At 39.0% G+C, this 19,931-nt stretch overlaps 1 protein-coding gene across 3 annotated transcripts; it reads left to right on the top strand.

Moving 5' to 3' along the window:
• Window positions 1–273: 273 nt before the first annotated feature.
• On the top strand, window positions 274–18,859 carry LOC127441898 (far upstream element-binding protein 1-like). Of its 3 annotated transcripts, XM_051699459.1 has the most exons (20): window positions 274–440; window positions 1,066–1,159; window positions 1,331–1,366; window positions 1,491–1,539; window positions 1,643–1,689; window positions 6,081–6,152; window positions 6,278–6,335; window positions 6,520–6,564; window positions 8,702–8,864; window positions 9,390–9,488; window positions 9,572–9,667; window positions 11,363–11,465; window positions 11,597–11,833; window positions 11,938–12,098; window positions 12,269–12,414; window positions 12,498–12,574; window positions 12,668–12,793; window positions 17,010–17,069; window positions 17,833–17,990; window positions 18,302–18,859. In XM_051699459.1, the coding sequence occupies exons 1-20, from the start codon at window positions 348–350 to the stop codon at window positions 18,308–18,310; spliced, it is 1,929 nt and encodes a 642-aa protein (XP_051555419.1). In that variant the 5' UTR covers window positions 274–347; the 3' UTR covers window positions 18,311–18,859. The 3 variants fall into 3 exon arrangements, with proteins under 3 accessions (XP_051555419.1, XP_051555418.1, XP_051555420.1); XM_051699458.1 differs by having other exon boundaries at window positions 17,833–18,859; XM_051699460.1 differs by lacking the exon at window positions 6,520–6,564 and having other exon boundaries at window positions 17,833–18,859.
• The last annotated feature ends 1,072 nt before the right edge of the window (window positions 18,860–19,931 follow it).

Below are 19,931 nucleotides of genomic sequence, written 5' to 3' on the forward strand. Positions count from 1 at the left end.
GATGGGAATTTTATAGTAGGGCTAGGTTGGAAAGTATGGAGGATAAAGTGTAGTTTAGGTGTGTTGTGTGTGTGTGTGTGTGTGTGTGTGTGTGTGTGTGTGTGTGTGTGTGTGTGTTTATTTATTTTTTGAAGGGATTCAGATTGTTTGATCCACACTCCAGAGCAGAAGGTGGCGGTAATGCACCAATAAGCTGGATGTCAACCGCCGTATGACAAGAAGAAGATGAAGAAGAAGCAGGCCGGAAGCGAGATCAGGATCGAGGCGGCTGTAGTCAGTTCTTCATCATTCAGGCGCGTAGCGGCCATCTTCCTTCAGCTCGAGACGAGACGACTGTTCCCTCAGACATGTCCGACTACTCCAGCGTGGCTCCGCCGTCCTCAAACTCCGGTGGAGGGATGAATGATGCTTTTAAAGACGCCCTTCAGAGGGCCAGACAAGTGAGTATCTTGAATGAGTCCGAAGATATGTTGTATTTGGGAGTTTTACCGATTTCAAAACTTGTTATTTAAGCGCAACGGGATTGTTAGCTAACGTGCTAATCTTTAGGCCTTGATGCGTTTCAACAAAGGTTTCAGTCGAGTGCGGTTTTCTTTTCTTATACACTGTCATTATAACAAGTTTAATAATAACGGTAAAGCATTTTTTTTAAATATGACTCAGATATCGACCAATCAAAGAGAACACTTCAGTTTTAACTCCTCAAAGACATAACAGAGATAATACACAGGCGTGACGGCCGCTGAAATTGTAATATGTTGCTGGAATTTAACCCGTACCTAAATAATTTTTTTCTCATTTAGGGTTCTTTTTAACTATTTCAAAAAAAAAAAAAAAAAACGAACAAAGTGAGGGTTATTTTTATTTTTTATTTTATTTTTTTTACAGTTTTTTTTAAAATGGCGCCAGTGTGCTGGTGACCTAGTTTTCCTCCCAACACAACAGTAAACACACGCACTCAGTGCATGTCACTGCTGTTACAGTTATTCGCCTTTGTAGGGTAGTTTCAGTCATTATATTGGACCATAAACCCATGTAACTTTATAATTAAATGTATATTTGCAGATTGCGGCGAAAATAGGAGGTGATGGGGTTGCTCCCCCTCCAACCGCCAATGAATTTGGATATGGAGGACAGAAAAGACCCCTTGAAGATGCAGGTGAGGGGATGGCAGCAATGTTGTCTTACTGCGTTGCAAATGCTGTTATGCATATTAGTCAATGTAAACCACATAACGGATCACTTTTTGAAGATCTGAGTGTCATTGTGTACCATTTCCCCATCACCTTTTGAGCCTAATCTTGGTCTGCCCTCTCCTTTTTCTCCTCAGATCAACCAGAAACCAAAAAAATTCCACCGAGTGACCGTAAGCATTGCCACCTTTTTTCCAGGCAGAAATGATTGCCTTTTAAAACTGTTTTTTTCCTAACTTAACATTTCAAAGATGTGTGCTGTATATTGCTTAGTTGTGAGTTCATGTTTTGTACCAGCTTTTTCTGCTGTAATGGGAGGAATGGGAGGAATGGGTGGCCCACCAAGGTAATTTCTGAAAACTTTTGATTTGGTGTTAATATTAATACAAATGTAGTACATTTCTGCATTGCAATTTTTCTTGTCTTAACCATAACATGTCTATGTGCAGGACTTTATCAGAGGAGTTCAAAGTTCCAGATGGCATGGTTGGCTTCAGTAAGTTGACCTATTAATTTGGCTGACTTAATATCCATCATTAATTTGGGCCACTTTCATATGTGGAAATAAATCCGATATGTATCTGAAATAAGCTTTAACTGTTGGGTTTTGCGGTTTGTTTGAATTTCACATAGTAAAATGTGCATGAAAAGATGCTGATGTAGATTTAGTCAGTGTAACACGGCTCTTTGCTCGTGCCACTCGTGCAGAAAACAGTTTCTGTATTTATCAAACTGTAACAAAACGTGAATGCAGGCAAGTCAATCAAAATATGAAATAATAACAGAACTCTTACTTTACACACATATATGTACAGCTCTGGAAGTAGTTAACAGACCACTGCAAAATTAACAGTTTCTCAGGATTTACTATTTATAGGTATGTGTTTGAGTAAAATGAACATTTCTACTCTATAAAGTACTGACAACATTCGTCCCAAATTCCAAATAACAATACTGTCATTTAGAGCATTTATTTACAGAAAATGACAACTGGTCAAAATAACAAAAAAGATGCAGTGTTTTCAGACCTCGAATAATGCACAGAAATAAGTTCATATTCATTTTTAAACAACACAATACTAATGTTTTGATTTTCAATCACAGCTTTCTTGGCATGCTCTCCACCAGTCTTTCACATTGCTGTTGGGTTATTATGCCACTCCTGGCACAAAAATTCAAGCAGATCTGCTTTGTTGGATGGCTTGTGGCCATCCATCTTCCTCTTGATCACATTCCAGAGGTTTTCAATGGGGTTCAGGTCTGGAATTTGGGCTGGCCATGACAGAGTCTTGATCTGGTGGTTCTCCATCCACACCTTGATTGACCTGCTGGAAAAACCAATCCTCAGAGATGGGGAACATCATCAGAGCTGAAGCAAGCAAGTTTTCTTCCAGGATAATCTTGTACGTGGCTTGATTCATGCATCCTTCACAAAGATTAATCTGCCCGATTCCAGCTTTGCTGAAGCACTCCCAGAGCATCACCGATCCTCCATAAAATTTCACAGTGTGTGCGAGACACTGTGGCTTGAAGGCCTCTCCAGGTCTCGGTCTAACCATTAGACGACCAGGTGGACGATCGGTGATGATCTGGGGGTGCTTTCCAGCAGGACAATCAGGGTGTGTATGGAGGAACACCGGATCAAGACCCTGTCTTGGCCAGCCCAATCTCTAGACCCCATTGAAAACCTCTGGAATGTGATCAAGAGGAAGATGGAAGGCCACAAGCCATCAAACAAAGCGGGAATGCTTGAATTTTTGTGCCAGGAGTGGCATAAAGTCACCCAACAGCAATGTGAAAGACTGGTAGAGAGCATGCCAAGATGCATGAAAGCTGTGATTGAAAATCAGGGTTATTCCACCAAATATTGATTTCTGAACTCTTAAGTTAAAACATTAGTATTGTGTTGTTTAAAAATGAATATGAACTTATTTATTTGCATTATTCGATGTCTGAAAACACTGCATCTTTTGTTATTTTGACCAGTTGTAATTTTCTGCAAATAAATGCTCTAAATGACAATATTTAATGGTGTCAGTACTTTACAGAGTAAAACAAAAGTGTTCATTTACTAAAACACATACCTATAAATAGTAAATCCAGAGAAACGTATAATTTTGCAGTGGTCTGTTAATTTTTTCCAGAGCTCTGTGTGTGTCTGTTTTTCCTGCTGTGCTTTTGTCTCGCTCATATTACATTCTTGAGCTTCACTGGTAATTAAATTCCACCATACGACTGCAAGTTACTTTTATGTCATATCTTTATCCGTCTGGTCTTCCATCACTTGTTGATATTTTATTAGATAGTTTATTAGATATTAAGTGTCCTCTTTGGGTTAAAGTGAAAAAAATAACTGCTAATAACAATTTAAATAAGTTAAAGATACTTTATTTTCATTGCTTACAATACAACAAAATTTAGTTTGGCAATACTCAGAGATAGCACAACAGGAAACCAACGAACACCAGTATTACTGCTGGTTGGACGCTAGGTGGTACTATGGGGTAGTTTTTGTTAAGCTTTATTGCTACACAATAAAGCAAGACACCTTGATTTCAAACTTTTAACTTTTATTTTTTTATATATTTTAACAAATTCAAATGAAACTGGAAAAAAATTAAGTGCAATTAAAATGTGTGTTTGACTTTTTGAGAGATGGCTTTACAACAGTTGTGAAGGGCAACATCTCTCTGGCAAAGAACCTACATCTGTGCATTCTCTACTGGTCGGGTGTTTCGCTGTCCCGGAAAATACATTGTGTGAATAATTTATTTTTTGTTCCCTCCTTCACTCTATACACTATATTGCCAAAAGTATTCGGTCACCCATCCAAATAATTGAATTCAGGTGTTCCAGTCACTTCCATGGCCACAGGTGTATAAAATGAAGCACTTAGGCATGCAGACTGCTTCTACAAACATTTGAAAGAATGGGCCGCTCTCAGGAGCTCAGTGAATTCCAGCATGGTACTGTGATAGGATGCCACCTGTGCAACAAATCCAGTCGTGAAATTTCCTTGCTACTAAATGTTCCACAGTCAACTGTCAGTGGTATTATAACAAAGTGGAAGCGATTGGGAATGACAGCAACTCAGCCACGAAGTGGTAGGCCACGTAAAATGACAGAGCAGGGTCAGCGGATGCTGAGGCGCATAGTGCGCAGAGGTCGCCAACTTTCTGCAGAGTCAATCGCTACAGACCTCCAAAGTTCATGTGGCCTTCAGATTAGCTCAAGAACAGTGTGTAGAGAGCTTCATGGAATGGGTTTCCATGGCCGAGCAGCTGCATCCAAGCCATACATCACCAAGTGCAATGAAAAGCGTCGGATGCAGTGGTGTAAAGCACGCCGCCACTGGACTCTAGAGCAGTGGAGACGCGTTCTCTGGAGTGACGAATCACGCTTCTCCATCTGGCAATCTGATGGATGAGTCTGGGTTTGGCGGTTGCCAGGAGAACGGTACTTATCTGACTGCATTGTGCCAACTGTGAATTTTGGTGGAGGGGGGATTATGGTGTGGGGTTGTTTTTCAGGAGCTGGGCTTGGCCCCTTAGTTCCAGTGAAAGGAACTCTGAATGCTTCAGCATACCAATAGATTTTGGACAATTCCATGCTCCCAACTTTGTGGGAACAGTTTGGGGATAGCCCCTTCCTGTTCCAACATGATTGCGCACCAGTGCACAAAGCAAGGTCCATAAAGACATGGATGAGCGAGTTTGGTGTGGAAGAACTTGACTGGCCTGCACATGGTCCTGACCTCAACCCGATAGAGCACCTTTGGGATGAATTAGAGCGAAGACTGCGAGCCAGGCCTTCTCGTCCCACATCAGTGTCTGACCTCACAAATGCGCTTCTGGAAGAATGGTCAAAAATTCCTATAAACACACTCCTAAACCTTGTGGAAAGCCTTCCCAGAAGAGTTGAAGCTGTTATAGCTGCAAAGGGTGGGCCGACGTCATATTAAACCCTATGGATTAAGAATGGGATGTCACTTAAGTTCATATGCGTCTTAAGGCAGATGAGCAAATACTTTTGACAATATAGTGTGTGTGTGTGTGTGTGTGTATATATATATATATATATATATATATATATATATATAATGTTTGTTTTATTTATTTATTGCAATATACAATTACATCGGCAACACCCGGGCTGAGGGGTCGGTGAATATTATTGCTTTAGTGATTTTGCATTGAAAATTAAATTTATTTAAAAAACGAAAAACTTCAATCAAATACATTTCTAAATTAAAATTGCACTCCAAACGAAAAAGCAAGTAAAAAAAATTATATATAAGTAACCACCTTTCCATTTACCGTCGGGCAAGTATCCGTCTAAACATGCAGGCGGAAAATTACTTACAAATGAAGACAAAAACAATTATAAATGTAAAAATAATAATTATGATGATGATGATGGTAATCACTGAAATATAAATCATAGTTTGAGGTGAATGTGTTTTGTGATTAAAACATAAAATACAAGATGTATAGACTGCAGAGTTGTGGTCACAATGAACTGCTCTGTGGAATTAAAGCGAACTGAACTCTAAAAATTTTATTTTAAAGGTTCATTATTTCGGTTTAGTATTTCTCTGTAATGTAGAACAATGTTAGCAATGTTACTTATAACATTCTCAGCCCTGGAACTCAAAGCATTTTCTGATGCCCCCCAAAATTTAATATCATAAACGTGCGACAACTAGTCGACTAATGGCTTAAACTAATGACTACTAGTTGAATAGGAAAGTCTTTGGTTGGGGGCAGCCCTAGTAGTTTATGTATATTGCACATGAATCAGCTGCAGTTTGAATGTAGCCCAAGTGTTTTGAATGATGTATATGTAAAAGTCAATAATTTAGCAATATTTTTAAACTGTTGTTTACAGTCATTGGTAGGGGAGGAGAACAGATATCAAGAATGCAGCAGGAATCAGGGTGTAAAATACAGATTGCTCCAGGTGAGTCAAAAGTTTAGTGCCATGTTTGTTTGTATCTGATCATTTAAAAGTGATTTGACTTTTGTTAACTGGTTGGAGCATAAACGGAAATAAAAAGACTTCCTATTTTGCACTCTGTCCTACAGACAGTGGTGGCATGCCGGAGAGGTCAGTGACGTTAACAGGCTCACCTGATTCCATCCAGTGAGTATCTCCACATTAGGGTTGGGAACTGAGAACTGGTTCTTGTTCAGAACCAGTTCCATTTAAATATATATATTTATATATACCGGAACCATTAGATTTTTGGTTCCGTTCTCACACGTGCAATTTTCCACCGATGCGGACCAAACACTGTACTAAAATACTCTGACGGTGTTTCCTGCAGCGCATATCAGCGGCAGCGCTGCCACCTACTGAATCAACAGCCAGGGTTCGTACAGAGTCTTGAAAGTTTGGAAAATGCTTGATTTTCACAGTTATGTTTTCAAAGTTTGAAATATGTTTGAATTTTGAATATGTTCCCTGAAAATGCTTGATTTTTCCTTAGGTCTGGAGTTATAAAATCAAATTATTTCAAATTTGAAATAAGAAATCCAATTTATGTTTGTGGCATCTCGTGAGCGCACCTGTGATGCTCCGCATCTTGTTTTGAAGTTGCGCGCCTAGAAAATATTACCCGCATGTTCTGCTTCCATGCCTGTTTCAATGACAGATGGCATAATGCGACATAAAATATGGCTAAACCGAGGAGAGGTCAACAAGGAATTCACTTCTAGAACAAAAGACATCATTTGATGTTTTCACTTAACCCTCATCAGCCATTCTAAAGGTATAAGCTGAGCTTATATTTCGTCAAGCTTTTAATTTACTTTGTAATAACAGGCTGGGCGATGTATTTTGTGGCGATGATATAAAGTGTCAGTTGATAGAGATTTTGCTATATCATGCTAATTGTAATATGTAAATATCCATATGCGCTTCGTGGGCTTATCAGTCAGTGGACAGGAAATTTAAGAAACATGGACAGGGTTTTTCCAGCAATGGCAATTTTTCTGCAGCTACCCAAGCAAATAATGAATTTCGTCTCGTGGTCAGTGCTTAAAAAGCACTAAATATTCTTTTCAGCTGATACACGAATGTTACAAGCATCAATAGATTAAAACAATCATGATACATTTTTGTGATTCCAGAAATGTCTAAAACTGTATTCGTCATAAAAAGGTTAATTTTTTTAGCATTTTCTATAAGTTGAATGATTAATTATATACAAATTATAGTCTACCTTATTTTTTAATCATTTTAAGAGATCTTGAGTCACCCCTGGAAGTGTGCTGAGGCCCCCTAGTGGGTTGAGAACCACTGGTTTAAGGCACATGCAGGGCTCTCGCAAACAGTGAACAGCCCACACAAACTCCATCCATCTCAGGAGTGTACCGAGTTTGCTTCGCTTTTAGTCCATGGTGCGTTTTGCTTGTAACGTGCATTGAGAACGCAAATTGCTATGAGATCACTTTATTCTCGCGTAATTCCAAAAATTCTGCCATTTAACCAGAATGTGAATTATGAGCATGTTCAAAACGCTGCTACTACACAAAAAAAAAACAAAGATCTTCTGTTTACCGTGAAAATAACGACTGGGGTTGAACGGGAACAATACCGTGTGAGTGTAAAGAAATTGTGACAAATGTTACTGTTGTACTACAAGAAAATTCAAATATTCAATAATTGTTCAATTTTACAGTAATGTAAAATTGGAGTTTGCTTATGAAACTTAAGTTATCCGGTTCTTTTTAAATCTTCAGTGTAACATCCGGTGCTTCGGGTGTAGTCCAATTCTCGAACAAATGACTTCACTGAGCCAATTCTTTTTAGTACTTAAACACATACATTTGTCAGAGTGTTTACCGAATTTTATACTAACGTGCAAGTTATGAATATCCAACTCGAAATGAATTAAGAACTGTTGAGTGTCTCACAAGCATAAAGTACATCATTAGGCTACATAACAGTTGACGTGGCCGAGTTCGAAATTGCTTACTACTCTAGTACGCATACTAAAGCCATATGTCTGTGGCATAAATAGTAAGAGTAGTATGGTAGTATACAATTCCGAACTCCGTGTTTATTTAATGTTATACTTCAGACCTGTGAGACTTCAATCAGGCAGTGCAGTTACTAACTAGTTGTTCATGACAATGTTCAGATAAAGATACACTAGTTTTGTAATGATATAATAATGTATCAAATTGTTTTATTTTGGAATTTTTATTTTATATTTGGTTAGGATCAATTATTGGATTTCATTTATGCCTCTAAAAAGTATGCAAACACGTTTTTTTGTAAGAATTCAATTTATTTCTCATTTGTTACATCTGCTCTGTAGAAAACTGAAAGGGTCTCTTCAATAATTCTTTTGAATGTACTGAAAATCATTAAGAGTCGTCGGTATTGGAACCGGAATTGTTAAATTTCTTACGATTCCATAAGGGATCACTTAGAAATGTTACATGGTTCAGATGAGTGCAGTGTTATTTTAGAATTAAACCAACTTTCATTTTCATTAACAGAGCTGCAAAGAGGTTACTGACAGAAATTGTAGAGAAAGGCAGACCCTCCCCAGCTTTCCACCACAATGATGGCCCAGGAAATTCCATTCTGGAGATCATGGTCCCTGCCTCCAAAGCAGGCCTGGTCATCGGAAAGGGGGGAGAAACAATCAAACAGTTACAGGTAAGGACCAGAGGTGTGGTTGACTTCAGAATGCATAGCTAACTTTATCCCACTAGAATCCATATGCGAGTCATACATGAGGTGTATAATTATGTACTTTCTGTATAAAACTGTTAGTTTTGGCAATGAAAATAATTTTATAGTGAGGGTGTCCCCTAACATCAGGTTGCTTTAGTAGCCCTGTCACTGCAATAAGTATGCTGTAAATCACTTTGGATAAAGTTGTCTGTTATTACATATGGTTAACAGATGGAATATGAAGGAAATGAACCTGCAAGTAAACTAGGTGGTTTGATAAAACATGTAGTTCACATGATAAAAGATACCTTTTTTGAAGAATTCCTTCAGTGTCAGATGAAAATGCCAATTTTTGTGTAAAAAAACAAAAAAAATATATAGCAAGAAAATTGGACATCTGCATGTGTGTTATAGTTAAATCTTAAGCAGCATTTTTATTTTTTAATCTTTACATTGTTTTCCAGACATTTATGTACTAATTTAACTTGAAACGCAATTGTAAAATAGGAACAAGCTGGAGTCAAAATGGTTATGATTCAAGATGGGCCACAAAACACAGGTGCTGATAAACCACTCAGGATCTCTGGAGATCCTTTTAAAGTTCAGGTAAGTACATTCCCCTTGCTATATTAAAATTGTTGTACAGTGGATAATATACAGAATTTTACATTGGGTTTTTGTCTATGCAGCAAGCCAAAGATATGGTAATGGATCTGATTAGAGATCAGGGATTCCGGGAACAAAGAGGAGAGTATGGTTCAAGGATAAGTGGAGACAGTCTGGATGTAAGTACAGATTGTTGAACTGAATCTTTAAGCACTTAGTCATCATACATTTAAATGGTTTTGAAATGAAATGATCCTATTAAATGAATGTACAGTGCTGTGAAAAAGTATTTGGCCCTTTCCTGATTTCTTCTATTTGTGTGTTTCATACTAAATTGTTTTGGATCTTCAAACGAGATAACATAAAACAAAGGCAACCTGAGTAAACACAAAATACAGTTTAATTTTTTTTTTTTTATCGAAGCAAAAAAGTTATCCAACACCTATATCACCCATGTGAAAAACTAACTGCCCCCTTAAACTTAATAGCTGGTTGTGCCACCTTTAGCAGCAACAATTTGCAACCAAACCCTTCCGATAACTGGAGATCAGTCTTTCACAACGCTGTGGTGGAATTTTGGCCCACTCTTCTTTGCAGAACTGCTTTAGTTCAGCCACATTGGAGGGTTTTCAAGCATGAACTGCCCGTATAAGGTCCTGCCACAGTATCTCAATCGGGTTCAAGTCAGGACTTTGACTAGGCCACTCCAAAAATTAAATTTAGCTTCTTTTGAGCCATTCAGAGGTGGACTTACTCCTATGCTTTAGATCATTGTCTTGCTGTGTAATCCAGTTGCGCTTGAGCTTCAACTCACAGACTGATGTCTGGACGTTCTCCTTTAGGATTTTCTAGTAGAGAGCAGAATTCATGTTTCCCTCAATTATTGCAAGTCGACCTGGCCCTGAAGCAGCAAAGCATCCCCAATCCATCACACTACCATCACCATGCTTGACCGTAGGTATGATGTTCTTTTTGTGGAATACTGTGTTTGATTTATGCCAGATGTAATGGGACCCCTATCTTCCAAACAGTTCCATTTTTGACTCAGTCCACAGAACATTCTCCCAAAAGGTTTGAGGATCATCAAGGTGTGTTTTGGCAAAATTCAGACGATCCTTAATGTTCTTCTGGGTTAGCAGTGGTTCTCGCCTCACCACTCTTCCATGGATGGCATTTTTGGCCAGTGTCTTTCTGATAGTGGAGTCATGAACAGTGACCTTTATTGATGCAAGAGAGGCCTGCAGTTCCTTGGATGTTGTCCTTGGCTTTTTTGTGACTTCCTGTATGAGTCGTTGCTGTGCTCTTGGAGGAATTTCGGAAGGTTCAGTACTGTGCTAAGTTTTCTCCATTTATAAGATAATGGCTCTCACAGTGGTTCTTTGGAGTCCCAGAGGCTTAGAAGTAGCTTTGTAACCCTTTCCATATTGATGCATTTCAGTCATCTTTTTCCTCAATTTCTGGAATTTCTATAGACTGTTGCATAGTGTGTTACTGGGTGAGACCTTTTAGCCAACTTGATGCTGCTGAAAAAGTTATATTTTTGTGTTGATTTGATTGAACAGGGCTGACAGTAATCAGGCCTGGGTGTGTTTAGTCCAGCTGAACCCCATTAAATACCCAATTAATAGATTTGGGGATTTAGTAATTAAGGGGGCAAATACTTACTCACACAGGCCCAGTTGGTATTGGATAACTTTTTTGCTTCAGTAAATAACATTATTATTTAGAAACTTTATTTTGTGTTTACTCAGGTTGCCTTTGTTTTATGTTAGATTTTGTTTGAATTTTTGAAACCATTTAGTATGAGATATACACAAAAACAGAAGAAATCAGGCAAATACTTTTTCACATCACTGTATATGTTGTTGCTTTAGGTCCCTGTGCCAAGGTTTGCAGTGGGAATTGTGATTGGCAGGAGTGGTGAAATGATCAAGAAGATTCAGAATGACACTGGTGTAAGGATTCAGTTCAAACCAGGTATATGAGATATTTATACACCCTTTTACATTACAAAGTTAAATCGATTAGATGCTTTTGTTCTTGAATAAGACCAGCTGTGCTCCGTTGGGTTGCACACCATTGACACTAATGCATTATCTTTGCTTCAGATGATGGCACCACACCAGAGAGGATCGCTCAGATCATGGGGCCTCCAGACAGGGCACAGCATGCAGCAGACATCATAACTGACTTACTGAGGAGTGTGCAGACTGGAGGGCCTCCAGGGCATGGAGGCAGAGGGAGGGGCCGTGGACAGGGAAATTGGAACATGGGTCCCCCAGGAGGTCTGCAGGAATTTAATTTCACAGTCCCTACTATGAAGACGGGCCTCATTATTGGCAAGGGTCAGTGTTGATGTAGATTGCTTTATCTATGATAAGATTGGCAACTTTTGCACAACAGAAATGTAATGAACATACATTGTGGCATTGAATTGTTTTTCCTCTAGGGGGTGAAACAATTAAGAACATTAGCCAACAGTCTGGAGCCAGGATAGAGCTGCAGAGAAACCCTCCACCTAATTCAGACCCAAATATAAAGATGTTCACAGTGCGCGGATCACCCCAACAGATTGACTACGCCAGACAACTGGTTGAGGAGAAGATTGGAGTGAGTGAATGAATTGGCTTATTTTAGAACCAGTTTGCTTTGGGGAAAAGTGAAAATCAGCAAACATAAATACGTTTTTTTTTTGTCTATGCCTTCTGAGGTGTGTTTATATATATATTTTATATGTATATGAGGCATTTTAGTAAAATGGTTATTTTGGTTTGTCATAGGGCCCAGTTAGCCCTATGGGTGGCCCTCATGGTCCTCCTGGGCCCCATGGAGGTCCTTCACATGGCCCACCTGGCCCACCAGGAGCTCCTGCCCAAATGGGCCCATATAATCCTGGACCCTATGGCCAGGGCCCTCCAGGACCACAGTAAGAACGTTTCTTTCTGCTTCTAAAATCTTCAGAATACCGGTCTATAGCGTCAGTCTAATTTACTTTTTTTTTATCCTCAGTGGTCCTCAAGCACCATACCAGCCTCAAGGCTGGGGCAATGGATACCCGCATTGGCAGCAAGGACAGCCAGATCCCAGTAAGTGCTCGCTCATTGGCTATGCTAATCAACTTCAATACCACTTCAATTGGAGTAAAAACTACATGGGCTAAGCTATTGTTTGTTCTGTAGATAAAGCAGCGGCTGATGCTAATGCCGCCGCTTGGGCAGCCTATTATTCCCAGTACCAGCAGCAGCCCCAGGGCCCCATGACACCCACAGCAGCTGCCCCAGGCACAACCCAAACCAACGGACAGGGTACGCTTTATCTGCACTCCACATAATTACACCGCTCCCTTCACTGTAGACTAGCAGTCTGTCGTAGTATAGCTGTCTCTGCCTTTCAGTGTAGCCATCACTGCATAGTACAGTGTTGCTTTTCTCATCGTCTTTATCACTCGATCTGGGATGATGGCCCATTACCACTAGCACTCATGGACAGGGCAGCGTTTGAAGAATGGTTCTCAATTTTCTCAAATTGTACCATTTTTAACAGGTGACCCGCAAGCTCCAGGTCAAAGTGGACAGGCAGATTACACCAAGGCCTGGGAGGAATATTACAAGAAATTGGGTATAAATATTTTGCCAAATGTAGCTGGAGGTTATTTTGTTTGAGAGATCAGATTTAAATAGCAGCAGGGCTTGAATAGCCAATCAGTCCTTTTTTTTTTTTTTTCTTCTGTTTTGCAGTCTTGCGAGGCTTTGTGGTCTAAATTAGTGGTGTATGAGTTTTTTTTTTTTTCTGTGTTGCTTGTCCACATAATTTATTGGTCTCAACCCCTGCTGTTTAAAATTAGGAGCTTTAGTGTCTCAAAAGGCAGAATAGGATTAGCTCAAGTAAAAAAAAAATTGAAAGATTGTACTTCGTTTTCTTACATGTGCATGTCTGTATCGTAATGGATAAATATGTGCTCCTTTCCAAAGTTGTTTGAAACACCTGATATTACTGCATTTATATGCCAGGTGCACATATGCAGATGGAAATAGTGTAATTCCTAGGGATGGGCATTTTCGAGTAATTCTGTAGTCGAGTACTCTAACCCACAAAAAAAAAATTGTAATCGATTAATTGTAAATGTGTCTGTTAAAAAATCTATTACACGTATGTGAAATGTATATTTTCTTTTATTCTCAAACTTTACCAAGAACGGTTTTAAAATAAGCGAACTTGAACAAACTATGCCTTTCTTTGGGAAACAATTTAATAAGCAATATGCATTAATAATAAATGATTTAAAAATAACAAAAACATTTGCACTCACCCGGAACTTGCCCAGTACTCATGGCGTTAGTGTAATACATATACACCGATCAGCCACAGCATTAAAATCACCTGCCTAATATTGTGTAGATCCCCCTCATGCTGCCAAAACAGCGCCAACCCGCATCTCAGAATAGCATTCTGAGATGATATTCTTCTCACCATAATTGTACAGAGTGGGTATCTGAGTTACCGTAGACTTTGTCAGTTCAAACCAATCTGGCCATTCTCTGTTGACCTCTCGCCACACGATTGGCTTATTGTAAATGGTAGATAATCGCATGGATGATTGCTGGTGCCAGACGGGCTGGTCTGAGTATTTCTGTAACTGCTGATCCCCTGGGATTTTCACACACAACAGTCTCTAGGATTTACTCAGAATGGTGCCAAACCAAAAAAACTTAAAGTGAGCAGCAGTTCTGTGGACAGAAATACCTTGTTGAGAGAGGTCAACAGAGAATGGCCAGACTGGTTTGAACTGACAAAGTCTACGTTAACTCAGATAACCGCTCTGTACATTTATGGTGAAAAGAATATAATCTCAGAATGCTATTCTGAGATGCGGGTTGGTGCTGTATTGGCGGCACGATGGGTAACTACGCAATATTAGGAAGGTGGTATTAATGTTGTGGCTGATCGGTGTATATAAACTAGAGCCCGATCGATATGGGATTTTTGAGACCGATACCAATTTAAGAGGAGGAAAATTCACCGATTACCGATTTGGTGGCCGATATAGTTAATTTTTAAGCTGGAATGAAAACAGACCTTTTCTATGTAGATTGTGCACCAATTTTGCACCGATATGACTATGCAAAGGTACTCAGAAGGCTGCTTTCTTAAATATTTTATCAAAGAATATTTGACATTATTATTATAATACATTGTCAACAAATTCTAGAAATGAACACTGAGAAAATAAAGAATAAATAAAAATACAATAAATAGCTAAATAAACATCAGTACTCTGTTCATTATCAGTTGCGGACCATTAAAATAAAGAATAAATAAAAATACAATAAATTGGGGGCCTGGGTAGCTCAGCAAGTAAAGATGCTGACTACCACACCTGGAGTTGCGAGTTCGAATCCAGGGCGTGCAGTTACTCCAGCCAGGTCTCCTAAGCAACAAAATTGGCCCAGTTGCTAGGGAGTGTATTCACATGGGGTAACCTCCTCGTGGTCGCTATAATGTAGTTCTCGCTCACGGTGGGGCGCGTGATGAGTTGTGCAATGATGCCGCGGAGAATAGCGTGAAGCCTCCATGCGCGCTACGTCTCCGCGATAACGCGCTCAAGCCACGTTATAAGATGCGTGGATTGACGGTCTCAGACGCGGAGGCAACTGAGATTCGTCCTCTGTCACCCAGATTGAGGCGAGTCACTATGCTACCACGAGGACCTAGAGTGCATTGGGAATTGGGCATTCCAAATTGGGGAGAAAAGGGGAGGAAAACAAATACAATAAATAGCTAAATAAACATTAGTACTGTTTAGTATCAGTCAAATGATGACTATTTTAATACTGCTAGTCAATTAGGGGCAGGTTGTAAAACAAGAAGCATTTACACCTGCTGAGTCAAGAGATAAACAGTGGCAGTGGTGTTACACCGTATTCTGCTATACAAGTTCAGGGGAAACTTTCATTGGTAGAAAACCAGACTTTTAAATATTACATTTTGTAAATGCAACGACTGGAATTGTTCGGTTGAAGGGGGTACCAAACTGCGAATCCTGAACAAAACAGTTTGGTGAATACATGTTTACACATTAGCTTCCACTCAGTTGACAAGCAATGAAAGTAGCTACGTGGTTAGCTATAAGCTCGTTGTCATAGAGAGTAAAAGATGGACTTTATTTACTTTCCAGCATTGCATCTCACCAAATAGGTATCAACGTAGCGTGAAATCAACACTCAACAGATACAATCCACCACCGCACCGTTGTCTGCTGAGCTGCAAAAAGATGCTCTGATGTTTACCTTTCAATCTGCTACATTACTTACTGCACTGACAAACTATAGCTGGTTAACATAGCAAACAGATGTGATAAACATGAGTGACATGGTTGTCAGGGAGAGGGTTAACGTTATATTAGTTATATTGAAAAGGGAAAATGATGGCGTCATTTAACTTTCCAGTATGTATTTCACAAACTAGTTAGCAACTTACCGTGAAGACACAGCTTAACGCCGTACCGCTTAACTCTGCCCTGTCTGCAGAACCACCGTCAGCTCAGCTCTGTAAACGGTGGAATCGGAGCGCGCTCTGCTGGACAAACTGTTACGACACCAATTCTAAAGCATTGTTTTCTGCATTATACGTTCTGAAAACAAGTTTTCATATCTGCACATATTGGTAAACCTATACGCCGATACCGATATATCTGTGAAAGGCTAATATTGGCTGAACGATAAATCGGTCGGGCACTAATATAAACCTAGTCCACATAAAGGCTATCACATTTTTATTCACATGTTAATCAGACAAGCATGTGAAAGTGTTTTTTTTTTTTTTTTTTTTTTATAAATGCGCTCTGCCTGTGTTCAGATATTTAACGTGCATACAGGTCTGATAAGCTTCAGAGTTTCTCGTACCTCGCTTTACATTTTCTTTCCACCTTAAAAACAGATCCTTGTCTGTTGGTATGCTTGACTCCAATAAGAGCTGAATACCAGTAGAGTAGAATTGAATAAGTATTGCCATGCTTGGCTTTGCTTGAAAGCACACAAAGGCCATCATGTCTCCTCTCATCCAACACCTCGATGATACATATCCACAGCGCCCCTCAGTGGACTCAGTCGAAACTGGCATATTTGGATAGATGCAGAGGGAAAGTACAGGATAATTCAGCGTTGCCCATGGCAGGCAAATGTGCAAAGGAAAATAAATTAGTGATATTTGAGTAGTGTTTTTAATAGTCGAGTATCTGTTGCAGAACGAGTACTCGATTAGTCGATTACGTGTGCACATCCCTAATGATTTCCAATTCTTATTGGTAACTACATCTTCAGTGAGTGTTTTGTTTGAACAGTGTTTTTTAATGGTATAGAAGTAAAGCTTTAACTTGTAAATTGTTTTTTGAGTGCTAGACCAAGTATAATTGCAAAATTATTATTTTTATTTTTTTTTAAACTGGATCAGTTTTCTTAAATTTGGTGTTTTGTTCTTGCAAATAGGCTTTTTGTTATAGTCTGTTTAATCTGGTTTCTGCAGGTCAAGGACAGCCTCAGCAGGACTACACCAAGGCATGGGAAGAGTACTATAAGAAACAAGGTGAGAGATAATAAATCTGAGCTTAGATTTGCTTAATTTATAGTAGTTTTGGGCAGCTGCACCTTTTTCACAGTCCTCTGCAGTAGAGCTGCTGTAGATTTGGCTGCCCTAGAGTAAAGTAGTGGGTTTCTGTCCCGGCACTCGAAGACTGTATGTCCGGGATCGTTCCCCCTCTTACAAACATCAAAATGGATTTAACTTGAAAGTATAAGCTGAAGATGTAATCATTTATGATGTAGTGGTCGATCGATACAGGTTTTTCAATGGCCAGTGCCGATAACAATATCTAGAGAGCAGGATGGCCGATAAAATACTGAAAAACATAATACAATTTAACAACAGCAAATCAGAGGTATACAATTTCTAAAATGAAACAAAGTATTTTATGCAATATTTGCTCAAAAACTTAAAAGCAAAAACCTTGAAAGTGTTTACCATCCATTGACAAACCTATTTGTAGATTTTCGAGCTGATGAGGGGAAAGTGAACAATTCTGTTAATTGGCCAAGCGAACACTGTTTTCAGCCAATGCCGATAATCAAAAAAATGGCCAAATATTGACCGTTTAATTGGCTTTATCGATATATTGGTCTATTACTAGTATTATGTTGGGATTACAGTTGGAGACTAGTGAAAAATCTCCCTCATTTTGTTTCAAATCTGTATAACTTCTATGGAAAATTTATTTTGGGTCAACTATCCCTTGAACCATAATTAAGCAGAGCTGAAGCATTGTATTAATTAGGTTTTATTTAATCTTCAGGTCAAGCTGCCCCTCAGGCGGCAGCTGCAGCAGTGGCGTCTCAGCCAGGAGGTCAGCCAGATTACAGTGCAGCGTGGGCGGAGTATTACCGCCAACAGGCAGCGTACTATGGTCAGGGTACCCCTCAGTCAATGGGAGCTGCTCCCCAGGCTCAGCAGGTACACTACCAATAAACTCGCACATCTCTCTCTTTCCTTTTATTGCGTTTGGAACTCTTAACTTAAATGCCATTTGGTAGATGTGCATGTGTACCCAACACCCCCCCATCCCCCTCTCTCTTTTTTTTTAATTTTACTTCCACAGGTTTAGCAGGTTTCCAGATGAGTCATCAAAGCAACACTTAACCAAACTCTTTCCTCCTCCAGCAGGCTTCTTTTTATTTATTTTTAATTTTTATTTTGGGAGGATGATGCATTAATGTTTCTGCTCTTAACATGTTGTGTATTTCTTATGTATTTCTTCTGCACAGGGCCAGTAATGTGAAGTGGACATAAAGTAAATGCTACATTGTCAGAAAAAAACCTTTGTTAAATGTTTGGATGCAGACGCCATGAAGATCTTAATTTCATTGGTCTGATTGTTTAGATCACAGATCGGCTCAAGTATATATATATATATATATATATAATTTTTTTTTTCCTTTTTTCCTTGTTTTTTGCCACTCTTGTAAATGAACGGTTTGTTTTTAGTCAGGTAATATTGGTCATTCCAGCTCCTGTATCTCATGTATCTCACTATGTAGTTTAAGACTAAACGATAGTAATTTACATGTAAATCATCTCAGTTTTAATATGATATGCATGTTGTGTTTTGCAATAAAACAAAATGAAACCTCCTGTGTTGGTAAGTGGGGTGCAAAGGTGGGGAATATTTTGTAAATTTTATTTCCTGTTTTAGGACAGGGTGGGGGTGTTATGTCTGAAGGCACAGATATTTCTCTCTCTCTCTCTCTCTCTCTCTCTCTCTCTCTCTAAATTTAAAGAATTGAAATTTTGCTCTCCTGGGGTTTTTTTTTTTTGGTTTTTTTCTCGTCTCTCTTCAACTTGTCTATACTACCCATGATTTTTATTTTGATTCCTGGTCTATATTAAAGTCACAAGATCATTGGTCATTTGATATTGCTTGCTTGATGAATGGATAGTTCTGTTTTTATACTGCATTTTTTTTAACTGGTCATTGCTGTGGATGTAGGAATAGACAGGTTATCTGAGTCAAGGTGGCTTGGTGTTGGCAAGGTATGTGACACATACAATAACTCTTCAGTGCTGTAGTGTTGCTTATTGTACTGCATTTCATCTGGTTTAAGGGTAGTGTGCACTGTTAATGAGAGACATTTCTTCCCTCACAGGCAAGTTTAGGAAGTCGGTAAGCAAGTATGTGTTTTTACACAAACTGTTCCTTGATAATGTGACTGCAAAAATGTTGCAAGTTATTTTAGTTTTTGTTCTCCACGTTTGTTGCTTTTTTCCAGGGCAGGTCAAGTATTCTGATCAACTGTTATGCCTTGCAAAATTAATGTCCATCTCCCATATTTTAAATGTCTAAAATCCATCAGTTGTGTATATATTTCTATCATTATTGTTGGCCTTTCTGAAACGTTTTGATACAATTAAAAAGCTCAAATGCGAAAGTGGACTGTTCTTTTGTCTGCCCATTGCCCTGTAAGCATTCCTCCAGTATAGGCCTGTAGGTTTATGGAGACTCTGCCCTTCCACACCACTGAAATGAGCTCTCCACTGTAAGTACAAAATGTACATGACTTTATGGCCCAGTTTCTGTATTGCTGTCAATATCTTTGACGAACAAAAACGCAATTATTGAACTTATCTAAATGTTGCCCCTTTTTTTGGGTAAGTATGTCAGGGCTGTAATATTAATTTGACATGCATTCAAGATAATGATGTCTTTCTTGAGCCTGTGACTTGACCCCTTTTCACATTGGACTGTTATTTTTGCCATAACAGCTGTGTGTGAAATTTGCCGATTGAGATCTTGCCATGTCACTGTTTTAGTCATTTAGGAATTGTCTCAGACTTATAAAAATGTGAACTGTAACACTGTGTTTTAGTCAGGGCAGTGCTGTGCTTCTGTCAAAAGTG

The sequence above is a fragment of the Myxocyprinus asiaticus genome, chromosome 6, assembly GCF_019703515.2.
Source record: "Myxocyprinus asiaticus isolate MX2 ecotype Aquarium Trade chromosome 6, UBuf_Myxa_2, whole genome shotgun sequence".
In the NCBI taxonomy this organism is placed as follows: Eukaryota; Metazoa; Chordata; class Actinopteri; order Cypriniformes; family Catostomidae; genus Myxocyprinus; species Myxocyprinus asiaticus.

Excerpts from the sequence above, each read along its gene's own strand:
- LOC127441898 (XM_051699458.1), top strand. The coding sequence starts at position 348 with ATGTCCGACTACTCCAGCGTGGCTCCGCCGTCCTCAAACTCCGGTGGA. Across the intron at positions 1,690-6,080 it reads AGATGGCATGGTTGGCTTCA|TCATTGGTAGGGGAGGAGAA; the intron begins GTAAGTTGACCT and ends TGTTGTTTACAG. Across the intron at positions 11,834-11,937 it reads GGGCCTCATTATTGGCAAGG|GGGGTGAAACAATTAAGAAC; the intron begins GTCAGTGTTGAT and ends TTTTTCCTCTAG.